The sequence below is a fragment of the Trachemys scripta genome, chromosome 3 (genome assembly GCF_013100865.1).
Source record: "Trachemys scripta elegans isolate TJP31775 chromosome 3, CAS_Tse_1.0, whole genome shotgun sequence".
In the NCBI taxonomy this organism is placed as follows: domain Eukaryota; kingdom Metazoa; phylum Chordata; order Testudines; family Emydidae; genus Trachemys; species Trachemys scripta.
In genome coordinates this window covers 120870135-120896010 of record NC_048300.1, presented here as the reverse complement: position 1 = coordinate 120896010, position 25876 = coordinate 120870135, and the positions used below count along the sequence as shown (strand labels likewise).

Genomic DNA, 25876 nt, shown 5'->3' with positions numbered 1-25876 from the left:
AGTGGAATCTGAAGAACGGAGTAGGGTTCGTGGTTCTTGTGGAAAGAGTCAAAAGCATTGTCTGGGGGTTCGTTGCAAAAGGGAAGACTTGGCTGAGATAGAGCAAGCGAGGACGGAGGTGAGAGGGCTCAGGTTGGCGCTGTGGATAGGGCTGATAGGAGGTGTGGGGATGGAGTTTGAAAGACGACCAGTGCTACCTGCAGGTAGGGGCAGGGTTATAGAGGCCCAGCAATTGAAGGGTGACCCGAGAATCCTTAAGGGAATGGAGGGATTCATCAGTTTTATCACTGAAGAACTTTGGTTGTCAAAAAGGAGGTCCTCAAGTGTAGTTTGGACCTCCTTCGGGAAACCGCTGGACTGCAGCCAGGAGTCATGGTGGAGGACTAGTCCGAAAGCCAGTGAGCAGAAGGCGGTATCAGCAGCATCGACCGTGGCCTGAAGGGCCACCTTGGCGACTAATTTTCCCTCCTCTGTGAGGCATTGGAAATCCTGATCCCTTATCAGGGGTCAGGAAGGCTTGGAAGTCTGCAATCTGAAAGACAGTCGTATTTTGCAAGAATGGCCTGGTAACTGGAGGCCTGCAGAGGAACTTCTTAGCTGTCTGGTCTGGGGGCGGGGTGTGTGGAACGAAGAGGGTGCTGGAGGGCACGTTCCGTGGCCACCTAGACCACCAAGGAATTTCGAGGAAGGTGGGACAAGAAGAAGTCCGTACCCTTAGCTGGTACAAAGTGTCTACACTCAGTCTGTTTTGGACTGGGGGGGTGCAGGAGGCTGGAGTGTGCCAAACTGCTTGTGCCAGGTGGAGGATGGCACCGTGTATTGGCAAGGCAATGTGGGAGGGTCCAGGGGGCTGCAGAATGACCAAGAACTGATCGTGGGGGTCCTGTACATCTTCCACAGGGAGGTTGAGGGCAGCGGCCATGTGGCAGACAAGGTCCTGGTACTGGGCATGGTCGTTCAGAGGGGAAAGGGAAGGTGGGATATACGCATCATCAGGTGATGAAGAAGTGCCAGCAGGGACCAAGGGAATCAACGGTGCCAGCGGTATGGAGGGTGCTGGGAGAGCTGAAGCGTCGCGGGGATCCTCACAGGCAGAGGGTGGATCGATGGGAGGTGAAGACTGGTGGTAGTATGGGTGTGAAGAGAGTCTTCGGCTGCAGTATGGGTCCCAGTGTACCAGTATCGCCAAGTGTAGGGGTTGCCAGGCATTGGCAGTCCCTGCAGGTAGGCAAGCCAGAGATTAGCCACTGGGCCATAGTGAGACAGATAGGGTTGGCAGCGGGGTTCTGAGCTGTAGGAGCAGGCTGATGAGAAGGCTGGGTCCTGTTGGGAGGACCAGTCAGACTTTGAAAATGGATCTGGTAGGGGTGGGACTGCCAGTGCCAGCAGAGCCATCAGTGTGGAGTGGAACAATGGAGGGTGGTCCACAAGCAGGAGAGGTTCCACGGCCGGAGATGGAGGACTGAGAACCTGTGGTGCAGAGAGCTGAGGGGAGCCAGAGAAAGGCAGCAGTAGTTCGACTGTTGGTGTTGGGGGGAAAGTGTCCCGGAGTGTGCAGGACCAGGTGGTCCCAGTGGTGTGGACGGCACTGGAGGTGACAGCGGCTGGGCGGACACCGTGGCCGGTGTTGTTGCAGCTCGATGTTTGGATTTATGCTCTGAACAAGGCTTCTTCAGAGCAGAAGCCTCAGAGTCAATGCGCGACTTCTCACCCAACTTGGTGCAGCTCGGGAAAGGCCAGGAGAATCACCCACCGTTGGTGCCAGTCTGCTTTCCAATGGCTCTGCCAGTGCCAGATCCGAAGGGGTAAGTGGCCACATCGCTTCTTCCATGAGGAACTTAGGGAGACGAAACTCCCGAGCCTGGGACAGAAAAGATCGGCAGATGGAGCAGCGAGCGGTAATATGGGCTTTGTCCAAGCAGTAAAGGCAGCATTGGTGTTTGTCGCTTACAAAGAAGGAGTGAGGGCATGAAACAGTACTTAAAACCAGCTTGCCCGGGCATAGTTCCTGGCTGGGGGAGAGAGTCCCACAAGAGAACAAGTCCAAAGGGTAACAACTATCTAAAAAACGGACAACTAACTACAACTATGAAAAAGAACTATGTACAAGGCAAAAAGGCGAAAAACACGGTACTTCTAGCAAGATAGGAGGGTTCGTGGTTCTTGTGGATTCCGACTCTGGCCATGTGGCAGTAAGAAGGAACTGGAGCAGCGTTGACCCATGCAGCCTCTTAAAGTTTCGGACACACCACGTGGCTGACGGACAATACATACGTGGGACAATGGACACTACTATGAACTGTTCCGGCTCTGGTGCATAGCACGCATGTGCACCCACGTTTGGAATGCACATGAGACCATCATTCGAAGAAGGAGGGGTTTCTTCTTCCTCAGTTGGCTCTTGCTCCTCTGTAAGGTCTTCTGTGGAGCAGGACCCAAAGGCAGCGGTTGTTGCTCCTCACATGCCCTCTTATGAGATGGGATCCTGTAGAACTGTTTGCCATAAGAGACCCATGGGTTTCAATAAGCCCAATGATGGGCATAAGTGAAGGGGACAGGGTCCCAAGATCCTTGCCATGGTTGCCAGGTGTCTTTTCTGCTGGGATTTTCCTCTTCAGGATGTCCTTCAAGGATGGGAGGCTGGAAGGTGGAGGAATCTTGTACAAACACCTTGGAAACCTCCCATATCTACTGGAGGAGCAAGTGGTGCTGGTACCGTGGTCAAGTCGGCACCAGGGCCCAAAAGGCATTTTGTAATTGCATCAGTACCAGAGGTCAGTAGTTGGATGGTAGGCTGAAGGATATTGCATTGGTACTGGTCAGAAATGTCTCTCTCTACCCTCAAAGAGTTTGTGTGGGGCTAATGACAGTGTTGGTATTGGAGGACAAGTCACCTCTGAAGATGGTAGGCTCAGAGGGTAAGCAAGCTCTCGGAAGTGAGTTGGTACCAGCAGAGTGTGTCCTTCAGTACCCCTCAGTACCGGTGATTCAGGGTCCCTTAAGGTTCTCATGGAACAGAGCCTGGACAGTACCGGTGACCCTGGGTAGGGACCTTCAAAAGGCAGTATGTCAGGTAGTACTGGAGATGGTACTGAAGAGTGATCGGTGTGCTCTTCATGTTTGGCTATAGAAGACGGTACCAACAACAATTTCGGGTTGGCTCTGGAGTCCTTGTGTATTGAAGGGACTAGGTCTGGGGTCCGTGCCACTCTATATCATTTACCCAATGTCTTCTCGGTGTGTGGTGGGTGTGATAAATGAAGCAGGGGGGATAGCTCCCTTTTATGGACACTGACAGTGAGTGTGACAGAATGTACTCATTTGTCCACCCTAATGTTCCCTCAATTTTTTTCCATCCATGTGCGGAATAAATTTGGTTATGTGCACCACCAGTAGAAACAAAAAACCTAGATATTATATTTTTAAAAACTTAAATAGGGATAATTACTCCAGCCAGGACAGGTTAGGCATTTTAGAACTCACTACTCAAAGAATTAAATTTAAGTTTAAGAGAAATAAAAATTATGAAATGCATAGACCAGTCAAAACACTAAAATAACACACTTTGAAAGAATAAAATTACAGAGAATATATGTGCATTGCAGGAAGTACCAAGAAGTAACAACAATAATACAAGTATGTGTTGGAAGGTGAGTGTGACACAGAGAATGTGTGTGTGTGTGTGTTTGACACAGTGTTTGTGTGTGCGTACGTGACCGTGTGTGACACAGAGACAGTGTGTAACAGAGAGTGTGACAGAGACTGTGTGTGTGAGACACAGACACACAGACTGTGTGTGCTGGCTGCTGGGAAAGTTTCTGAGAGATGCCCTGCGCGGTCTCTTTAAGACACTCACTGAAAGCTCTCCTGCTCTGTCCTGAGCCCTGATATCTCTCCTCCCCTGCTCTGCAGAGATGGGATACATGGGCAGGGGGGAGGGAGGGAGGGAGAGAGAATGTGTGAGAGAGACTGTGTGAGCTGGCTGCTGGGAAAATCTCAGAAACAGACCACTGTCTCTTTAAGAAAGGCACGCAGCCACTCTGAGTCCTGAGCCAGGCTGTCCCCCTGTCTCTCCCCTGCTCTGCGGAGATCAGGTACAGGGGCGGGGGGGGGGGGGGAAGGGGGAATTAGAACACTCTGACATCAGCACCCTCCTCCCCCACGCCCCCTGCACAGCCAGCAGGGTGGTCCCGAGGGCCACTGCAGGATGGTGCAACATGGGGGGAGGGGCACCTGAACTCATGCTGCTGGCTGTGCGCGCTCTCCTAATCAGCTGGGCGGCAACTTACAGGGAACACGAGTCCACACCCCACACACTATTGTGATAATCTGTGTACAAAGTATGCTTTGTGAGGTATCATTTGAACACTCATAATTTGCTGGTCATTATTGTCCTAATAAAATATGTGTGGCAACATTGTATATGAAGTTATAAGATCCCACTGAATTGTGTTATTAACACATGTTCCAAACTGAGGTTGACAAAGAGGTCTGTCTCAAAGAAAGGAGGCTGGAAGGTGGAGGAATCTTGTCCAAATACCTTGGAAACCTCCCATATCTACTGGAGGAGCAAGTGGTGCTGGTACTGTGGTCTCTGTGTGTGCTCTGCTTAATTTGAATGTAAGCTGTAAACAGAGTCAAGTAAGAAGGGAAACAAAGGACGTTTAAACAGGTAAGGAAAAAGCAGCAAGGAACATCCTTCCATATAGACCCTGTCTCCTGAATCTCAGATGAAAGTATTTTTCAAGAGGAGGACTGACACTATAAAAAGGAGGTACAAACACACAAAGACACCCCCCTCTCTCTCCGTGCCCATCATGTTCACAGCCCCCAAAGGAAGCATTTGTTGAACTTTGGGAGAAGGGGTCCTGACCTAAGCAGTCTGGTCAGTCAGACTGCTGAAAGCATATGGTGAGAAACTTTACTTGAATCTGATAGAGTTTAAGTTAGGCACCAGAAGCATTTTACCTTTATTTTCTTGTAACCATTTCTGACTTTTATGTCTCATTACTTGTATTAATTAAAATCTCTCATAAACTTGTTTGATCTAATCCAATGTGTTTAAATTGAAGTGTCTGGGAAAGTCCATTTGGGGTGGTAAGCAGTGTGCATATTATTTCTATTAAATTAACAACAGATTTTATATAAAGTTGCATTGGCCAGAAGGGATGAACATACATTTCTGGGGAAAAAGCTAAGACTGGGAGTGTGTTGGGGTCACCTGGCTGTATAACGAAGGCTGGTAATAGCTAAGATGTGGCTGGCTGGCTGCAGCCGACATACAGACCTAGCAGGGAGTGACTTGCATGCTGGAGGCGGTTTGTGAGCAGTCCTGGCTGGAGAGAGGGCAGGAGTGACACAACTACTCCTTAGTAGGATTGCATCCTGGTATGTCACAGCATGGTCGTCTTAGCCAGTGCTGTGGTCTCCATATCAGTGGGGATGGGAGCCTCAGCGGTACCTTTATAAGGATGCGTTTCTCTTCTTTCATCCCATTCTGGAGAAAGAGGTCGTTTCTTCTTTGAGGGCCTCAATTGGGGTAGTCAATAGGCAGATCGCTTGCCAAATCTTTTGGTAAAGCCAGATGCTTTTGAGCAGGCCCTGAAATCTTTTTATTTACTTATCATTATTCTTATTTTTTTATTATTATTATTTTCTCTGGAGTCTGGTCTTTGACCAAGAAATCTGGACTTTGACCAAAAAATAACTGTCTAACCCCTGGCCTAGATGATTCTGGAAGTCCCCCAATGTCTTTGTTTACTGTCACAGTGGAAACAGTTGTTGGGGCTCTTTGAGCAGCCGGCTCCAAAGGATAGGGAGGTAAATTGGATCCTGCAGCTCTCAGAGATCACTGCATCCACAGGAGTTTAGTCTGTCCTGCCTCAATTTCTTAGGTCTGTTTTCAAAACCTGAGCAGATCTTACATTTGGAGGGGATGAGAGTTTCTCCCAGGAAACGGAGGCAGCTTGAATGACTGTCACTGTGGGGGAAAGACTTATGGCAGATCTGGCAGGGTTTGAAGCCCAGGATGTTATACATAACCTATTCCTGAGGCTGTGGATCAAGGCCCAAGAAAACAAAAGGGCCCAGAGCAGGCAAAGGAAAAAAGGGAACTGCCCCCCTCCCCCAAACACAAACTGTGCTAAGTAACACAAAAAAAATCCAACCAAAAACCAAAAAAAAAAAAAAAAAACCCCCCCAAAAAAAACCCAAAACAAACAAAACACACCCCTCCCCCCAACAAATAAGCAAGATAGGTAGCAAGCTGCACCACTAGCTGTTGGACACTGTAATTCTCCATCTCAAGCTGCAGGTGGTGGGTCTGCCCCTCCCTATATACTCTGTTACCAGGGTATAAAGCGTCTAGGGCACAGGCATGGACCCATGGACACTGCTGCTGAAAATCTCCAATGTGTGTGCACATCCAGGCCTGGAGCACCCATGGAGACACTACTAGACAAAGTGGGTTTTACATTGCTTTCTGAAAGCTCTTGAGATTTGTGATCATTCTGGGAATGAGCTGCACATTCCTGGGCTAGTCTCTGAGGAAGCTCTGCTTCCAGCCCACAAACCTAATTCGATTAGAAGTCCCATTGTTCCAGTCAAGTAATGATCACACAGGATGAAATGGCCCAGAGGGCGTTTGAGTGAATCCCATAGTGAGCTTTGATGATGACTGAATCTTGACTTTGAACAAGCTTTCCTTGGGAACTCAGGGAAGACAATGTAGCACTGGGGTGATGCGTTCTTGGCAGCATGTGCTGTTGGGTATGCAGGTTGCTGAATGCTAAACCAATCAGAGCTTAAACAGTCAGCAATTATATTGATCTCTGATCCCAACCCTAGGGGATGCTAACAGTCGGACTCCCTCTTCGCCCATTCTGTGCCCTTTGATCTATGGCAAAGATCCTGACGACACAGGGCAGCAACAGTTGAGTTGATTTTGTAACGGACACTGCTGCTGCTGACAAGCCAGACTGCTGCTGCCACCACACATGTATTTCATTATCCCTATTTGAAACAGAAACATAGCTGTTCTATGATAAAACCATAACTTGTTAACAGCCAGCTCAGGGACTCCAAACCATTCTCAAATATAGAATTCCCCCATTACAACTCTGTGCACTGCTCCTAAATCCCAGTGCCAGAACATATCAATAAATGTTTAAATTACACTCTGTATTTTTTTGATAAGTTAGACAGAGTGGAACTACCTGCTTTACTGACTGTACCTACAAACTGAATGTTTAGTTTCATCCAAGAACCTTTACCTTGAGATTTAAATCAAGCAACAGTCTCATTGGGATATAGGAGCTTTTTGTGACACCTTCCCATTATTTCTAAATAGGAAGATGATGATTAGTGCCCCCCACAGATTTACTTAGCCCCTTCCCATGTCCCTGTCAGCCTCAGATATGTATTGTTTTTCTGACACCCCAAACACTTCTTGTTGCTATTTGAAGTAAAACTGGAAATTAATCAGTTATTTTGGTACAAAATGCCTGTGTTTTTGATGGGTCTCCATAACTTTTGCCATTTTCACCACAAAAAAATTTCTAACATTCATGATCTTTTGCTAAGAAGAATGGAGATGAAAGACAAACATCTTGTTCTAAGCATTTTTTTCAGTGTTGTGCAATGCCAGATGACTATAGTGCCAGATGCTATATAAAAATATTAGACAAAGATACAAATATAGGAAGATAGCACCCAGTATGATGCAGCTGGACTGTGCTTTCTGTTTCAGTTTAGTTTCAGAACTACTGAGTATTTTAATATTAAAGGGCACCCACTAAAATGTTGCCCTGTGATGATCTTTACCCTCAGGGAAAAAGTTCAGTCACTTTTTAAGTTAATTCTGCGTCTCTGTATTGTGGGCAGCTGACTAAATGGTCAATGACAAAATACTGTGTCTGCTTTATTCCTACCTTGACCAGCTGTTCCTGCTTACGCTCCAACTCTCGGATTTCTTGGCTGAGAATCACCGCCACATGCTGTGGCTGGCTTCTGCATTTACTACAGATCCCATGCTGTGTCAGTTCATCACACACAGGACAGTGTAAGGTAGTGAAATACTGGGAGATTGTGCCTTTTCGGCCTTCCAGCTCGGTGCGGGCAGTGGAAGCAGCTCTCTGGATCTATAAAAAAATTTGAGAGAGGAGGAACTCTTAAGTCGGCTGCTATATTTATGCCTGAGTCATTCATCAGATTTTTAAGGTGTATAAATTTAACAGGATCTGCAGAGCTTGGGCTCATGTGTTAGTTATTATCAAGAACTAAGTCTCTCCATCTGAAGTATATGACTTATGTCTAAGTGCTTCAATATGTGGTAAGCTACATATAAGAGACCACCCATACACTCTGAGCTGTTTCACAGCCAAGCTCAGCATGAGGCAACAGCAGAAAGAATCAGTAACAGAATTACATGCTAGACATATTCCTAGACAGGAGGAACTCATCTTGCCAACCTACAGTCACAAATCGGTTTAGCTGGTATTTTGAAAAGGTTTTTCTTAGGTGCTGGTCTGACTCATTTCTGAGTACGCCCATGGTTGCAGTTTCAATTGTTCTCATTTCACATATTAGAGACAGGGAAATTTTAGGCCCCAAATGTAACACAGTGAACAGAAGTTAACAGTTTTTTTCCTCTTCAGTGTTCCACCTCTCTTCCACCAAGTTTAGTTTCCAAGTACTAATGCAATTCCCCGTCTCACACTTTTCATTTCCATTCACTGGTGATTTTAGCCCAAACACCTAGGCATACATTAAGGAAAAAGAAGGCTCTAGGATCCACCAAAATGTCAGGTTTACTCTTAAATATTAGGGTTGCCGTCCAATTCCTGGCAGAGTCTTCCACCTAGCCCTCTTCCCCATGCCCTGGACAGACTTTTCCTCCTACTCTAGCCCTCACCCCAGACCAACTTTTATTGAGCTTGGACCTCGCCTCCTCCCCTCACTGCATACACATACCTCTCCCCTCTCAGGGTACTTCACCCAGCTCCACAGCCTTGAAGAAAGTAAGCACTCTGCATACAAGGCTCACCGGCACTGCCTCTGCCTCCTCTCATCTAAATGCTGCCACAAAACTTTTCTTGAGCTTTTAATCCATCACTATGGAGATAGGGAGCTCTTGAGAGCTGTGTTGTCCAGTATTCAATAGGTGGGATACGGGGAGGTAGCGTGTACAGGTGATTCTTGTAGTGAGTGTACCAAAAAGCCAGAAGAGAACATTGTCTACCACATGGTAGGAAAAACTAGAACATAATGAAAAAACAAGGGGAATTTTGAGGTTTCTGGTCATGGCAGGGTCTGATCTCTGGGGTACACAACAAAGGTGTAAAATGCACCAGGTTCCACAAAGCGGTGAAGAGCAGCCAGTTGTTATAAGAATGAAGAACCTCCCCACTACCCAGAGAGAGCACCGGGAAAGGGACAAGTTTCCCAGGGACTTGGCACTGTGGAGCCACAAGTTCTACTGGAGCAATCTCTTGAAGGTACACCTCTACCTCAATATAACACGAATTTGGATATAGCGCGGTAAAGCAGTGCTCCGGGGCGGGGGGGGGGGAGGGCTGCGCACTCCAGCGGATCAAAGCAAGTTCGATATAATGCGGTTTCACCTATAACACGGTAAGATTTTTTGGCTCCCGAGGACAGCGTTATATCGGGGTAGAGGTGTATAGCTTGTGTGACTCTCACAGTGGATTGATCAGGACATGGGAAAGTAGCAGAAGTGAAAGTACAGCTTGTACAGTCATTATTAGCATAAAAACAAAACAACTGACATTTTTAATAATGATTCTCTTGAGTGACAATTAAACAATACAACACATTACGGTGGGGTGCCGGTCTCTCCATAGTTAAGGGTAAAGCTAACTTTTTGAATAAGCAAAATTTTTTACCCTCCTTATCTTCAGCAAAAACAAAACAATCCACCCAACATTTCACTTACTACATCTCAACCCAGGGTAGATTTTCCCCCCTGAATATTCCTGGGCAAATCACAGAGTTTCAGAGACATCAGGGTTTAAAATTTCCTGTCATTCACTTTTTAAATATTTTCCTGCTATTTTCTTTGTGCATCATCTCTCCTAAACATATTGATGTAGAAATATAAGCTTTCCTTTTCCAAGAGAGCCAGATAAGTACATGGGCCTTTTCATAGGGTTTGAGTGGATGCATGCAGGCATTAGAGAGAAAATTAAAGGATGAATGCAAATGCAAAACCAGATCCATATCCAGATATGTTAACAAAGAACACATGTAGTATATACTTAGATTCTTTGGAATTAATTTTGGAAAAGACCAGGAAACACAGCTGATGATATGGATAGGACCAACCTTGAATATAAAAGCTGCAACGGAAACTAATTTTACTAAGCGAAAGAACTGCAGAGGGTTTAAGTGATTTAATTTATACACTCAGGCACCAAATTATTACCTTGTAAAATAAATCACCCCTGCTGTTACCTCACATAGAGCTCTTTGTTTAAAAAAGAGTAATCAAATTCAAGTACCACCCAGATACAATGAGTATTATCTGACACACTTACTCTTGGCAATTCATGATACCAGCTGAAAACATCTATGCCAATTAACGAGAAAATTCTAGCCAGGGGTGGAAGAATTTGTTTGGTGATGTAGTACGTGGCATTCAACCTCAGGTTGGTATCTTGTAGGACCTCAATGGGCCGCCTCACCAGTTGAATAAGAGGCAATCCTGGCATGCCATACACAATGACATAGGGTACTCTTTCCCCAACTCGAGGCTCAGAACGACGGTCATATGCAAGCATCCTCCTGTTTAAAAAAAAAAAAAAAAAAGTCTTCACAATGTATCTTAAAATTAAATACTAGCAAGTGAAACAAATAGGTATTTAAATCAGGGCATCCAAACTTGACCCAACTGAAGGTCATATCGACAGCTCTCCCGAAGTCTGAGTTCTGCCCCTAACAAGCATAAAAAGGAGCACGCTGCAAGCTGTCTTGACTTTTAAGACAGAGGTATGTTCCACATGGAATACAGGTCGTAGCAAACTATGCTCCATCTTGATCCAAACAGCCCCACCTCCAGAAGTAACAGGAGGGTGGCCACAGGTCATATTTGGTTTACAGGTCACCTTTTGACTACCCCTAAGTTAAAGGAACACTTTATAAAAGAGCAGCCACTACATTAAAATGAGCACAAATGACCAGAGTGCAAAGGACTTTATATTCTTGAGCTAAGAGCAGTTTGTTTTTTGGTATCCATTTTAATTTACTAGGAAAAATATGGCCATAAGTTTAAGAAATTTTGTACTGAATATAAGGAAAAATTCAAGTGATTGGCAAAATATGTTGAACTGGTTCATATGCAGCTGACCTTTTATTGTCAAAAAATCAGTATGATGAAGTACACGCTAAAAACAAGCGGAATTGCTGTTTAATATCACAAACTATGGCAGAAGAGAGGCTTAACAGTATTAAAATGAGAGAATTCACTAGCAACATTTTTTCTACAAAATTAATCTACTGCCAATGAGAGGCACCAAATGACCTCCGAGATCGAAATCCTTTATACACAGAACAGTCAGTAACAGCATAGGTTTCACTATTCTGCCTTGACAGTAGGCCTTGTTCTTGACCTTGAGTGATAATCTCTAGTAGGAAGGAAGAAACTGGGTTTCCATGATTATTCAATCCTTGATCTCTCTCTTCGGAGACACCCAACTAGGGCTAGTACTAATTGCTATGGTCGTCTGTGATGTAGACATATGCTCTCTGAGAAGTGGGCTGAGAACCACAACCAGACGCACAAAAGATTAAGGAAACAGGTGTCTGATAAATCCACAATTAGCACTTTTAGGCTTCTCATTTACCTTGTGATTTCTAGGGCTGGTACACAGGCTCCAGGTCTGTAACTGGAACTCCCTCTGTATTCCTTTGCAAAGATGAAATCTTGCATGCTGGCTTTGCCTTCTAGTAATTTCATGCATTGATTCTGAACATACTGTTTGATCTGACTTATGTCACGTGTTTCAAATAGCAGCTTGATAGAACGCTCAAGTATCTTCAAAACAAAAGGAGAGATGTGAAAAATCTGTATTTTCTCGTTCAACATTAGTAAAAGGAATTTAAGTTATATAAAGAAATATTTTATAATATATCAGGGGTAGGCAACCTATGGCACGCGTGCCAAAGGCAACATGTGAGCAGATTTTCAGTGGGACTCACACTGCCCGGGTCCTGGCCACCAGTCCGGGGGGGGTCTCTGCATTTTAATTTAATTTTAAATAAAGCTTCTTAAACATTTTAAAAACTTTATTTACTTCACATACAACAATAGTTTAGTTATACATTATAGACTTATAGGTAGAGACCTAAAAACATTGAAATGTATTACTGGCATGCAAAACCTTAAATTAAGAGTGAATAAATGAAGACTTGGCACACCACTTCTGAAAGGTTGCTGACTCGTGTAATATATATTCAGTATAAATTCAAAAACATACATTTGTTTAAAAAAAGTACCAATTTTTGTTTTTCTCTAAGATACCCGAGTATCTTCCATCTCTTTATTTGTATTTTACAAAGCAAAGAAAATCTTAAAAAGAATTTGTATTTTGTATTTGGAATTTATATGGCAAATGCCACTACACTATATAGAAAGATTTTTCTTAATTTTGAAATCGAATATTACGTATGACACCTTTCAGTATCCTCCTCCACTCTTCAAAGGTGCTAAATAAATGCACCATACGAAAAGCTGTTTCTCAATTTATTTGAGGTTAACAATATTTTCCATACTACTTGTTCCTTTCTCGCAACACATATTTTTCTAATGAAAGAATTATCTATCACTTACAGAGTCATCAGCAAGGAGTATGTTGTGGGAACAGAACATAAAAAATAACTGATGTTTTGGCGTTCAGCAAAAGTAGGTCAGCAGAAAGATTAACAAAAATGTTCACAGGGTGCTAGACAATATTACAAGTATTCTGTTGGAAGTGGCTACATAAACCATAATTGTTTCTATTCTAGTACCCCATTTTTAGTCATTCAACTTTTTGGCATTTTCACCTTTCAGGCTCACATTTTCTATGCCTTGTCTCTGCCTGAAGGTGGTTTTTTCCCCAACAGTTGAAGAGTTTTTGAGTATGGATAGAGTGAAAAAGATATTCTCCCACTTTAAAAATACTCTTGCCACCTTTTTCTGAGTAGCTCTACAGAAAAAACAGCTTGGGTTAAAAGATCAAATATGGCACAGAAATAGCCCTTACTGAGGAGGGTGCTTTAAAAAAAACAACAAAAAAACAAATTCAGAATAGACAACTAAGAAAGGACACCCTCAGCATGAACTCTTGGCTAACCTAGCTGTGTAGTGAGAAGTGTGGTAGAATAGCTACTATTTGGCAGAGACACCAGAGGGAGGTAGAATCCCTCATTAACACCTTGAAAGGTGCAAAGCATTTGAGACAGGCTCCTGATCACCTTGGAAGGGGAGAAGTTCCAAGGACAGCCTTCTGCAGACATTGTAAGGACCTGAGGGAAGGATCATATGTGCTCTAATGAGTTAATGCAATAAAGAAGTTTTGCATAGTGTAAGGTGCTAAAGGACTGTGTGCTGGTTTTGTGGGATGTTGCAGTGTCCTGTAATACCATGTAGCAGTCCTCAGTTCAGTTCAGAAATCCAGGTCTTGCACTGTAGAAAACCCCGAAGAACAAAGACAGATCTTGTCTCCAGAGTTAGAATTTTTATGGGGGCATGTATTGAAATGATTTTTGAGGACTGCAGTGGCACAACATACTGTATTTGTAAAACTTGAAAGAATTTATGTGTATTTTACCTTGGAAACAGCAGGACAAGAATCTCTTCGAACTGTCTCTATGCCTTTTGCATCAAATACTGGGTCCTTTTGGTCCAGTGCTTCATACATGTATCCCACATACCTCTTCTTGGTTTGCAAGACACAAGGCAAATACACCTGTAGCGTTAAAAACATGTAGCCTCTTTATACTGTTATTCATTGGCAGCATAACAGGATTGCATGTTTAGAGGTTTTTCTAAGGAAATGTTAATTTTGACTTTTTTACCTTTTGTTTCCTCACAAACACAAATAAAAAGTAAGTTAAAGGAACATTAAAGGTCCACAGGAAAAGCGTAGGTTCAGACTGTCATTCCACACTTAACTAACCTTATACTCTATCTATATATTGCCACATGTGATATGCAAACTGAGGATCCTGTAATATTCAGGCACACAAAGTCACATACAGTCTAACAGTGACAGCCATCACTCTGAATTCTTTTGCCATTCTAAGTCATAAAGAAAAGTTATTTACCTTACAGTAACTTAAGTTCTTTGAGATGTGTGGTCCTTATCGGTATTCCATTGTGGGGTGCTGAGACTGGAAGATTTTTCATTAGCAGTATCTTTTGGTCTGTGTTTGTGCCCTACACCTTTTCATGCACGACACCAATGGCATAAGGGGAAGCGCAGACTGACTGACTGACTCTCCAGTTCTTCTCTACTGTAAATCACCTTAGGAAAGGGGCCGTAGGAGAGGGGAAGAAGGGTGGGTAGTGGAATACACATAGGAACCACACATCTCAGAAGAACTCCAGGTGCTCCTCAAGGTAAGTTATCTTCCTTTCTTCTTCAAGTGATGTGTATTCCACTGTGGGTAATTCACAAGCAGTACTCACAGAGGAGGAGAGTGCACAGGCTGCATGGATGCTGTATTGAAGGATGCATCTGCTGAAGAACCTGGTACGAGGGCGAAAAGTCTAGTAAAGCTATGCATAGAACCCCACACTGCGGCTCTACAGATCTCCAGGAGGTGAACAGCCTGAATAAAAGCCACCGAGGTAGCTTCTGCTCTGGTCAAGTGGGCCTTCACACCTCGAGGGACAGAGTTTATGTAAGCTCATAGTAAAGTGGGATGCAACCCGAAATCCATTGAGAAAGTTTCTGTGAAAAGATTGCTTTCCCCTTCATCCACTCAGCAATGGAAAGGAATAGTCCAGGAGATTTCCCAAAGGGTTTTGTCCCTGCAGGTAGAAAGCTAAGTTAAGGCTTGATGGATATCCAGAAAATGGAGCTTCCTGTCTTCTCTGGTGATGTAAGGCTTTAGGTAGAAAAAAGGTACATATCTGATCTGATTAAAGTGGAATTCTGAGGGAAACTTTGGAATGAACTTGGGATGTAACCTCCGAAAAACCTTATTCTTATGGAAGACCACGTAGGGAAGGTCTGCCATAAGGGCCTCAAACTCACCTACTCTTCTGGCAGAGGTGACTGCTGTCATGAAGGCACCTTCATAAACAGATGAAGAAGGGAGCATGAGGCTAGAGCAGGGGTTCTCAAACTTCATTGCTCTATGATCCCCTTCTGACAAGAAAAATTACTACACGATCCCAGGAGGAGATACTGAAGCCTGAGTCCACCTGATTCCCACTGACCCGGGTGGGGGAGCCAAAGCCAAAGCCTGAGCTCCACTGCCCTGGGCAGCGTAGGTGTCAAAGCTGAAGGCCAAGGGCTTCAGCCCCAGCCAGGGGGCTGTAACCTGAGCCCCGCTGCCCTGGGCTGAATCCCTCAGGCTTTGGCCCTGGGTGGTGGGGCTTGGAATTCAGCCCTGAGCCCCAGTAAGTCTAAGCCAGCCCTGGCAACTCCATTAAAATGGGGTTGCGACTTTGAGGTCCCGACCCACAGTTGGAGAGCCGCTTGGCTAGAGGTTTGAATGGAGTATTCATGAGTGCTGACAATACTAGACGGAGATCCCAAGTTGGCATTGGTTTCAGTACCAGAAGAAACATTCTGTCAAGGCCTTTCAAAAATCTCACAGTTGTATGGTGGGTGAAGAGCACAGTTTCCCACTGGAGGATGGAAGGCATTAATTGCTGCCAGATGTACACACAGCAAGCTGAGAGATAGACTCAACTTCTTTAGAGAAAGGAGTAGTCCAAGAGGGTAGAGATTCTCATGAATCTTCTAAAGGTATCTAATGACATTGGCACCAAAGGAAAATCCACTTAGTAGCATAACATTCCCTCATAGAGATTTTCCTGCTAAAACTGAGGATGGAGTGTATCATCTACAAACATGTCCTCTCTAAGCTTGTCAGACATCCAAATATCAAACAGGGAAAGGTATGCTGGGTTGGGATTGGTGGTCTTTTATTGTCCTGAGTCAGTACGTTCAGATGCTGGATGCATGGATGTGAGGCCATCTGCACAATGCTTGTGAACCAAAACCAAAACTACTTCTGCCACCAGGGTAACTGACAATTTGTCCTGCTTGATTTTCCTCATGGTAAGAAGGGAATGGGTGGGGAAGCATACATCAGGGGCTCTGACCACTATACTAGGAATGGGTCCCCGAGCTGCTTGGGAACAGTAGTTTGGGTATTTCTTGTTCTCTTGGGTCATGAAGAAATCCCCACTGCTGGAAAATACAATGTAATACCAAGTTGTGACGTTTCTACTCATGGTCTCTGTAGAAGTGCTACTGAGGCTGTCCACCAAGGCGTGCATTGCTCCTGGGAGATGCACTGCCAGGAGGGAAATCTGGTGTTGCATACACTAATTCCAGAGTCTGATCGCCTCTGTGCAAAGAAGCAGACTTTGATACTCCCAGTTTGTAGATGTAGTATACTGTAGTCAAATTGTCTGACATAACCTGAATGTGTAGCCATGTGATTTAGTAGGACCACACTGTTGTCTGAGGGCTCAATCAAAGTTGGTTGATGAGGTTTCTGAGAGCTTGGAATCTGTGGAGTAAGTATACTTTGGCTGTAATTGAATCCAAAGTTACTCCAATAAAGATTATAGTTTGCATGGGTACTAACGTGGACTTTTCTAGGTTTACTTGGAGTCCTAAGGATTGAAGGAGGCTGAGAGGGAAAGGACCACCGACTGTCCTAGTATGACCGACATATGTGCAGCTAGTTATCAAAGTAGGGAAATACTGGGGTGCCATGGTGACACAGGTATGCCACCACCATGGATGGCACCTTTGTGAAAACCCTTGGGGCTGTCAAGAGACCGAAGGGAAGCACTTTGCATTGATAATTGGTCTAGGTCCACTGTAAAGTGCAGGAATCTCCTGTTCGCTGGATGAATGTCTATGTGGAAAAAGGCATCTTTCAAATCAAGAGCTGCAAACCAGTTATCTTTGTTTAGAGAGGGGATTATTGAGGCCAGGGTGATCATTCTGAATCTTGAATGGCATATGAAGATATTCAATTGTCTGAGATCCAGACTGGGTTTCCAGCCTCCCTTCTTTTTAGGGATGAAGAAATATCTTGAATAAAAGCCCGTCCCACTCTACTATAGTGAGAGTAGGGAGTCTGCACCTCCTATCTGAGAGTCCCTCGTGACATGGGTCCTTCAAGAGGGACAGGGGGATGTTTTTTTTTTTAAAGGGATGTACAGAAATTCTATTATATAGCCAGTGTTGACCATCTCTGGTACCCATCTGTCCGATGTGATATGATGCCACACTGGGGAGAAATGGGCCAGATGGCCACCAATGGTGTTTGGGGAACTGGTTGGCAGCTCTCGAAGGTCCCATCAAAAATGTCTTTGTGGGAGCCTGGGACTGGGAAGAGAACAATGGAGGGATGTTCTCTCTGTTGCACTACACTCTCTGGCATTTCCTGGCTGTTCCACTACACCAGGCTCATAGGCCGTCTGGTGGTAATAGGGTTGAGGAGCAAGATGTTGTTTGCATGGAGGCAGTTTTGAGTATTTTCTCTGAGGTGCTGGAGTGTATATACCTAAGTGGAGGGTTGCACAAGAGTCCTTACGGGTATGCAGTGACTCATCCATTTTGTCACTGAACAGGTTGTTGCCCTCTAAGAGGAGGTTCTCCACAGGAGCTTGAACTTCCTTTCGAAACCCAGAGGATTGAAGCCATGAAGCTGGTCTTGTGATGATCAAAGTTGCCATGGAGTGAGGAACTGTGTCCTTGACTGAAGCTTGCAGGGATGATCTATCTATCAGCTTACCCTAGTTGATGATGGCCTGGAATTGTGGTCTAAATTCCTGGGGTAGTTTGTCAGTGAATACAGAAAAATTATAATGAATAAAATCATATTTAGACACCAAGGCTGAGAATTCACAAAGTGGAAACGTATGCTAGCTGAGGTGATATTCTTTCTTCTGAAGAGGTCCATCTTTTAGTGTCCTTGTCAGAGGGAGTACAGTCTGTTATGTTCAGTGATGGCCTGACATATTAGGGAGTTCAGGGGGCGAAAACAAGTATTCTACCCCTTTAGACAGGTCAAAGTACTTCTTCCCCATCCTTTTTGGAATGGGGAGCAAAAGTAGGTATGGGATGCCAGATTATTTTGACCAGCACTAGTATGACCTCATTGATTGGAAGTGCCACCTTGCTAGGACCTGCAGTCAGGAGGATATTCAGCAACTTGTGAATGATGTATTGAACTTCCTCCAGGGGAAACTTCACTGCATCCGTGATTTTCCTCAGGAGGTCCTGAAACGGTTTATAGTCTTTGGATGGCGATGGTGAGGCCACTGCTACTGCATTGTCAGGAGATGAGGACAAAAGTGCTGCAGAAGCGAGTAGGTCCATTTGCTCAGGTTGTTCTTCTGCCTCATAGTGCTCCTAAGAGGGCTGGGGGTTCTCTTCTATGAGGTAACCTCTGTCTGAACTCCTTCTCTGATCCCCTGAAATTGGGAGGTCTCAAATACAGATCCCGGGAACCCCTATAGGGCCAGTGAGAGGGATCATATGGATAAGGAGGTATCCCCAGGGGGAAGAGTACTGTTGGTCCTGAGCCAGGCAGTGTGTTCTATGGGAGTAAGACGACGCCTAGGAAACTCTAGAACCCTTGTTGGGGCTGATCTCATGTCATGGTATGGTCAGTGAAACCACTGACTTCAGTCTCATCCTCACTGGAGGAGTATGAGTCCTCAGATTCCACAGGCCTTGTAACTCTAGGCTGATTGACCATACTGGTGAATGATGAACTGACACCGCAGGCACAACTAGTAGTCACCTTATCAGTGAGTATTGGTGACGGTGGATCAGAATACATAGCCAGATTGTTGAGGATAGAACACCGAGACATAGAGCATGGAGGGGGGGGGGGGGGGATTCTGCATTTTGGCAGAGCCAACAGTGCCAATTTAGGTCACACAATGAGTGTTGGTACCAGTGAATCCTTTACCTTGCTGATGGACTCTACTGTTGGTTCAGTTGATGACTGCTCCCTTCTTTGCCTTGCTAATGATAAAGCTGGGCCAGCTCCTTCGGTGATTGGTGGTTTTGGAACACTCTTGGCTCCCCATGAGCCAAGTTGGATCAGTGCTCCCCATGAGCTCCTGACATATCCATACTGGAGCATGGAGTCTCATCAGATTTGGAGGACATAAGGGAGAAAGTCCTCTTCTTAGATAAGGACTAGAGAGAGAATTTCTATCACTTTTCATGTGATTGCTTGCTCTTACCCTCCTCCCATCTGCTCTGCCTGCTAGAGTCCTTATAGCTCTGCCCTCTGATGTTCCAGAGCTAGGGAGCACTGTGCTTGGTGGGGCACTTCTCGGCACCTCTGGCCGATGTACAGGGGGTCATCAGACCCCGGGTCGGACTAGGGCCTCATCCAGCACTCCATCAGATATCTTCTGAGCTGGAACTCACAAGAGTGCTGGGTTTGGAGCCGAAAGGAACAACAAATATTGCACTTGGAGAGAATGTGGGACTACCCAAGCAGTATAAGCAAATGTCATGGAAGTCACTCACTGGGAACAATGGGGGGCAGGCTGCACAGGGCTTGAAGTGGGGATCTTGGGCATTCTAAGTACCCCAAATGATAGAGGAAACCCCATACTAATTATCTACAAAAGGTCAACTACAGAAAAAAACCTGAATTTGAGGCAGGAATGCTAGCAAAGCTGTGGACACCACAGGGGTTTGGTCTGAGACTTGGGTGGTAGAAAGGAACTGGAGAGGCGATTGGCCCATGCTTTCCCTTATGTCCTCAGTTTGGAGCACAAGAAGATGCAGGGCACAGGCATGGACAAACAGACACTGCTAATGAAAAAATCTTCCAGTTTCAGTTGCAAGGACCACGTGCGCACCCCACAGTGGACTACATATAGGGGCCATCACTTGAAAAACCACCAGACTCTCAATATTGTTTTATTGAATTGTGCTGCCTCTCCCTCTCTAAAAATAAATTAGTTTAAAATACTAAATGAAAAGACAATCTCAACAATATAGTGGCCCTTGAACTGATTTAACCCTTACCATTCACCATGTCAATACAAGTGAAGGAGACACATTTATGAAAACAACAAACTTTTACTAAAGAGTCTCCACTGCTCTTTTGGACGTGCAATAATATTAGAATTATTTTGATTCACAGTGCGTTCAGGAACCTGCTCTCTGTGGGTGATTGGGATCAATATGTCTACATTTTCTCTGCAGACTTCCTCTGACAACTGCAGGACAACGAAATGCAGCTGAAAGGACTGCTGGCTGTACACTCAAAGAAACACCCACGATTCTGTTAAGTCACAGATCAAAATCGAAACCTTATTGAACAGCTGACCCCCTAACATGTTTAAAGAGATAACATTTTCTATCCAGACATTTGGGGTAAAGTGTATTTTCCTTTTACCTTTTCAAATTTCAGTTTTACTGGTTTTGGGTTGGTAGCTGTTACAGCTTCAGCAATTTCTTGGCCAATCTTGAAAGACTGCTCCTTAGTGGCTCCTTTCAACAGTACAAACATGCTAAAAAGATAAAAGTAGAAATAGGAAGTAAGGACACCATTACTTCAATATATATCCTGGAATGGGTTTACAAGCTATAATACATTTGCCAGTATCTTGACTGGGAAACAGGGACGTATGTGGTTGACAAAATTCATTGAGATTGTCCACCAGTCTACTCACTAACACACCCTCGACTTCTCACAGCAACCCCTTCCCCTCCAGCTTTCTTTACTTCATTTTCTTGCCTCCCTCCCTCCCTCCCCCTCCTCCCTCCCCCCCGGTGGCCTATGCATCCCAGTTCTTCCACTGAATAGATTTTTACATTTCTGGGTCCAAGACATGCAACCCAGCCCCAAGTCCCATGACATCAGGGACACAAGATTCTATGCTGTATCTGGGATCTGAAAGTGCTAGGCTGTGGGCGGTTGAGCTAGAAAATTCTATATGGAGGAGGGATAAAGAATATAAATGATACTAAGCAGTTTATTCAGTATAAATTTAGTAGAGAAGTGGCTGTGCAGAAGGGGTCAAATTAGAATGGCACTTGATGGCTTGGTGAGCTGGTTCTCATTTGGAGGAGGAGATTTGGTGCTCTGGAACTTCAGCTTTTTAAAAAAATATTGAATCTCTAAGTCCTTATGGCTGTGAAGATAACCAGATAAAAATCTGTAAACCAAATGCAAACTGATGCAATAATATCTGCAGACAACCTGAAACAATAACTGAGCAGTGTGAATGGTCACCCTTGCTCAATCCACAATTCATGGCATCTAATTTTGGCTTCTTGTTTCAGTGGGCAGAACTTCAGAGGGAATAAACCCTTTTATCTCCATCTGACCCTTCCTATACAGATCACAAATCACCAGAATCCAGAAAAAGCAAACCATTAGGAATAGTACCAGATTACAGTTTGAATCCTACTGCCATTACAAATATACTGTTTTTAAAAAAACTATGTAAGTACAGTACTAGATAGATATGTTTGTGGCAGACATTGTCTAGAGTCACGGTAGATCTTCCATCTAAGGAGAAAGACCGTATCAAAAAGTAGTGTATGCTCTAATTACAGGAAATGTGCATACTACCTTTAGAGACCAGAATACACCAATAAATATATGCATAAAATAAAGAATCCCCACAATAACAAGTTAACTCGTGTCTCACACCTGCCTACCATGGGTAAATGAAAAGGATTTTCTTCCTTGCTGACAGTGCCCCTATTTCTCATTAATTTGGAGGCAAAAAAGCACCCAAAGCTTTTTATTAAAAAATAAATAAATCAGGAAAATAATAAATGTACTTTAAGTTACTCCAGACAATGGAATGGAGAACTTCACAGCCTGCTGGACCAGACCTATTTCTCACCATCACTTGCATAGTTCAAGCACCTGGTTTCCAGGATAAGGTCCTAAAAGTTCATCGAGCTTGAGAAACCCCCTAAGTCTTGAGAATAGGTAGGGTGTGCATGTCTTTACAAACACTGGATAGGTGAAACTTGCCTAAATCTGCTTAAATGCCTTTGCAAAGGGAAACACTTTTTGCAGTGGGCCTTCTATGTATAAAATTACCAATATCGACGAGAAGACATGTAGTGAAATGCATGGAAGATTTGGGATCTCTATTTCTTAGCACTGAAACCTGAACAGCTGATACCATATTACTAAAGGACTAGTCATACCACAGGGTTAAAGATAATTTTTCAATGGATAAAGTTACTGTGATCATGAGCACTAAACAGAACAGGAGAAGATTAGACACTTTTTATGTACCAGGCTGTAGTTATGTTCAGTAATTGGAAGAGTTCTCTCCTCTTGCTCATTTTCACTGTTAAAATGAACAAAGGTCCTGAGCAGAGTGTTGTCATTATTTTATATAAGAAAAGCTCCTTGTCCCACTCTCTGTAAAATTACCATAATGATCTTTGGCATGTTGAGAGGTTTAATGGTCAATTTTTCTTTATTGAAAGCCAGCCAGAAAATGTATTGCTTAATATGTGTATTAGCTAACAGGACATATCTTATTTGTATTTTTAGGACAAATTTTAGGATAATTTGCAGGACAATTAGTTATGAAGTGCAAGTTGGTTTCATTTTAAAATAGAGTGCGAATACTTCATCCAGGGCCAACATTAGACTAAGATCACAGACGCACTCACCAAAGGCACCTGGTTCAAAAGGGGCAGCTCTGACCTGGCCACCGCCCCATCACACCAGTTAAGAACTATATTAGCAGGGGTCTGGTCCCTTTAAGAGTGTGTACCCTCCACCCCTGCACTAACAGCAGTGGTTGGGAGTCAAACAGCAACCACCGAACAGTTTTTGAGGGACTGGTGGGATAGAAGGGGGTCTCTATCCCTATTAGCAGCAGCTTGGGAGCTGCCATGGTAGCCCAGCTGACCCTATCTGACAGCTTTGCAAAGGGGGAGAGCCAGCCCAGGCTCCATAAAAATAACTTAACAGTCTGAACTGAAATATGTATTGAACTGTATGTTTAATGCAACAGGCAAATATAATTTATTAAAATAGAAAAATAGATCCATGGAGACCTGCTGTAAACTTTTGAATGCAGATCATGGTGATAGCCTCCTTTGTGACGTGGAAAGGAAGAAAACCATTTCACATAGCATCAGAAGCAGCAGCTATTAATTACCTGTCAGTATCGCCATATACAACCCGAGCGCCCCATTTTTTCGTATCATTCACCAGTTTTATAGCTCGCTCCAAGGTCTCTCTGGCTTTATGGACAATACTATCCCCAATCTGCAAATAAAGATACACTGAAAATCTTTCCTGCTGTGCTACAGCATTCAAAACAACCCGTGTAAATCAGCATCACTCTGAATCCATCTCTGCATTAACATCATCATGCAAAGTAAACAACTGCATTTGCTGGTTTAAAAAAAATCAACAATAGAAGGAAAATTCTGAAAACTGATTTACCGTAAACATAAATCTACAAAACAGGGAAGAATTCAGGAAAGAGCAACAGAAATGATTATGGTGGTGGAGGGATTAATTTAGAAGGAAAGATTACATCTTTAGCTTACCTAAATAAGTGAAGGGCAGTTATAAACAGCTACAGATATTTAAAAGGTTTAAGTACCAAGGAAGAGGATTGCTTAGAATGCTCTCTGAGGCTCCAGGTAGGAGCACTGGGATAAAATTGTGCTAAGGAAAATGTAGACTGGATATCAGGAAAAACCTTGCAGGAATTGCTATTCATAGTTTAATAAATCTCCCTAATGAAGTGGTGAAAGTCCCATCTCTTGAGTCATTTAAAACTAGACTATGCACCTGAGAATGTACTGTATGGAGCAAATGTGCATTAACAAAGAGATGGACATGATGACCTACAAGGTCTTTTTCTCTCTCATTTCAATTATTCATTAAAAGCAGAGGCTGCTTGGACAGACACAAACGTATCAGGTTTCAGTTTCTAATGGAAGTAAATGATGAAAATGCTGCTGCTGTCAACTTCTTTCCTGTACACAGAAAATATATTCATTTTGATCACAAGGTTTCCTTTTTCCTTTTTATTAATTCATGCTTTAAGAGTAAACCAAGTGATATATTATCTCCTTAATATTACATACCATTCTTAGCTTTGTAAGTGCACGTTGAGGAACAGTTACACTCACAAGGGTGTGATTCTAGCCCTTACTCGGCCAAAACTCCCCACTGAAATCTTGAGTTTTCTTGAGTATGGGTTTCCAGGATAAGGTCCTAAATGTCTAATGTAACTTTATTTGTAAGACATTGTGCCGTAAACAAACCAGCAGAATAAATTTCAATTTATTTTAATGAAGGCTGAAATAAGTTAATATGGAATGTACATAATTTGTTACATTATTACTTATTCAAAAATCAGGAGAAAGCACATTTGTTCCATACAGTCTACATTTTCCTTAGCACAATTTTATCCCAGTACTCCTAGCTGTAACCTCTGTGAGCATTCTAAGCAATCCTCCCCCTTCCTTGGTACTTAAACCTTTCAGTTTACTCTAGTTTTTGGATTGTACTGGTTGTTGTTTTTTTAAAAGGACTGAAACAGCTACACTGAATTGTTTTACTTTGATGGTTGGAACTCTAGTCCAATCCATCTTTATGAAAATACTAATTCTAAGTAGTTTATCACTACAAAATGGATTTCAAAATATTAAGCTCACAACTGAAACCAAGGTTTTTTTTGGTACTTTAAGAGAAAAAACAGCATTTATGGTAGCATTTAGATTAAATGCATGTTTCAAACAATGACATTACATTATCTCGTGCTGCTTTAACAACAGTCTCTTTCCTAAATCCCTTTTGCATTTTATCTGCATCCCTTACCTCTATACATGGCATTCTTCCAGAAAAGTTAGCAGAAGTATAACCAAATGTGACATTAGCTATCAGTTTAAGACCCAGCTGACGTGCCTCAAGCATTCGAGTGATAGCTTTGTCATGCTTGTAAGCCTTTATTGACTGCTTCACCATTATCCTGGTCTTCAAAATTTCTTCCAACATTCTTGGCAACACACCCTTTCTTACTGAAGGCTACCGAAAAAGGAATGAAGAGAAACAAAATGTTTAAAGATTTCAGAGTGGTAGCCGTATTAGTCTGTGGCACCTTAGAGACTAACTAATTATTTGGGCATAACCTTTCATGGGCTAAAACCCACTTCCTCAGATGCCTGGAGTGGAAAATACAGTAGGAAGATATATATATACACAGAAAACATGAAAAGATGGGGGTTGCCATACCAACTCTAACGAGACAAATCAATTAAGGTGGGCTATTATCAGCAGGAGAAAAAAACTTTTGTATGGCAACCCCCATCTTTTCATGTTCTCTGTAATATATATATATATATCTTCCTACTGTATTTTTCACTCCATGCATCTGAGGAAGTGGGTTTTAGCCCACGAAAGCTTATGCCCAAATAATTTTTTTAGCCTCTAAAATGTTTAAAAAAAGCCAACTGAAACAGAATGCAGTAATTAGTAGTTAGCCTTTGACATGAATATACATTAATAGTGAGGTGTTCTAGCAATCAGTACTTTGGCTGGTTTTGTCAATTTACTTAATCTGAAAGGGAAGCAAAGTATGTGAGGGCAGTGTTAATGTTATTTTTCTGAATTTGCAATGGACAATGTGATATTGTGCACTTGTACA

General features: G+C 43.5%; 1 protein-coding gene across 1 annotated transcript in view; it reads right to left on the bottom strand.

Moving 5' to 3' along the window:
* REV3L (REV3 like, DNA directed polymerase zeta catalytic subunit) overlaps positions 1-25876 on the bottom strand; it is a 228103-nt gene that overhangs the window by 7111 nt on the left and 195116 nt on the right. Inside the window, exons 23-29 of the mRNA XM_034766889.1 lie at positions 25051-25257; positions 23372-23481; positions 20626-20740; positions 13827-13964; positions 11859-12049; positions 10554-10800; positions 7929-8138 (exon numbers count right to left, since the gene is read on the bottom strand). Coding sequence (XP_034622780.1) covers positions 7929-8138; positions 10554-10800; positions 11859-12049; positions 13827-13964; positions 20626-20740; positions 23372-23481; positions 25051-25257 — 1218 coding nt within the window. The remainder of the gene's footprint in view (positions 1-7928; positions 8139-10553; positions 10801-11858; positions 12050-13826; positions 13965-20625; positions 20741-23371; positions 23482-25050; positions 25258-25876) is intronic.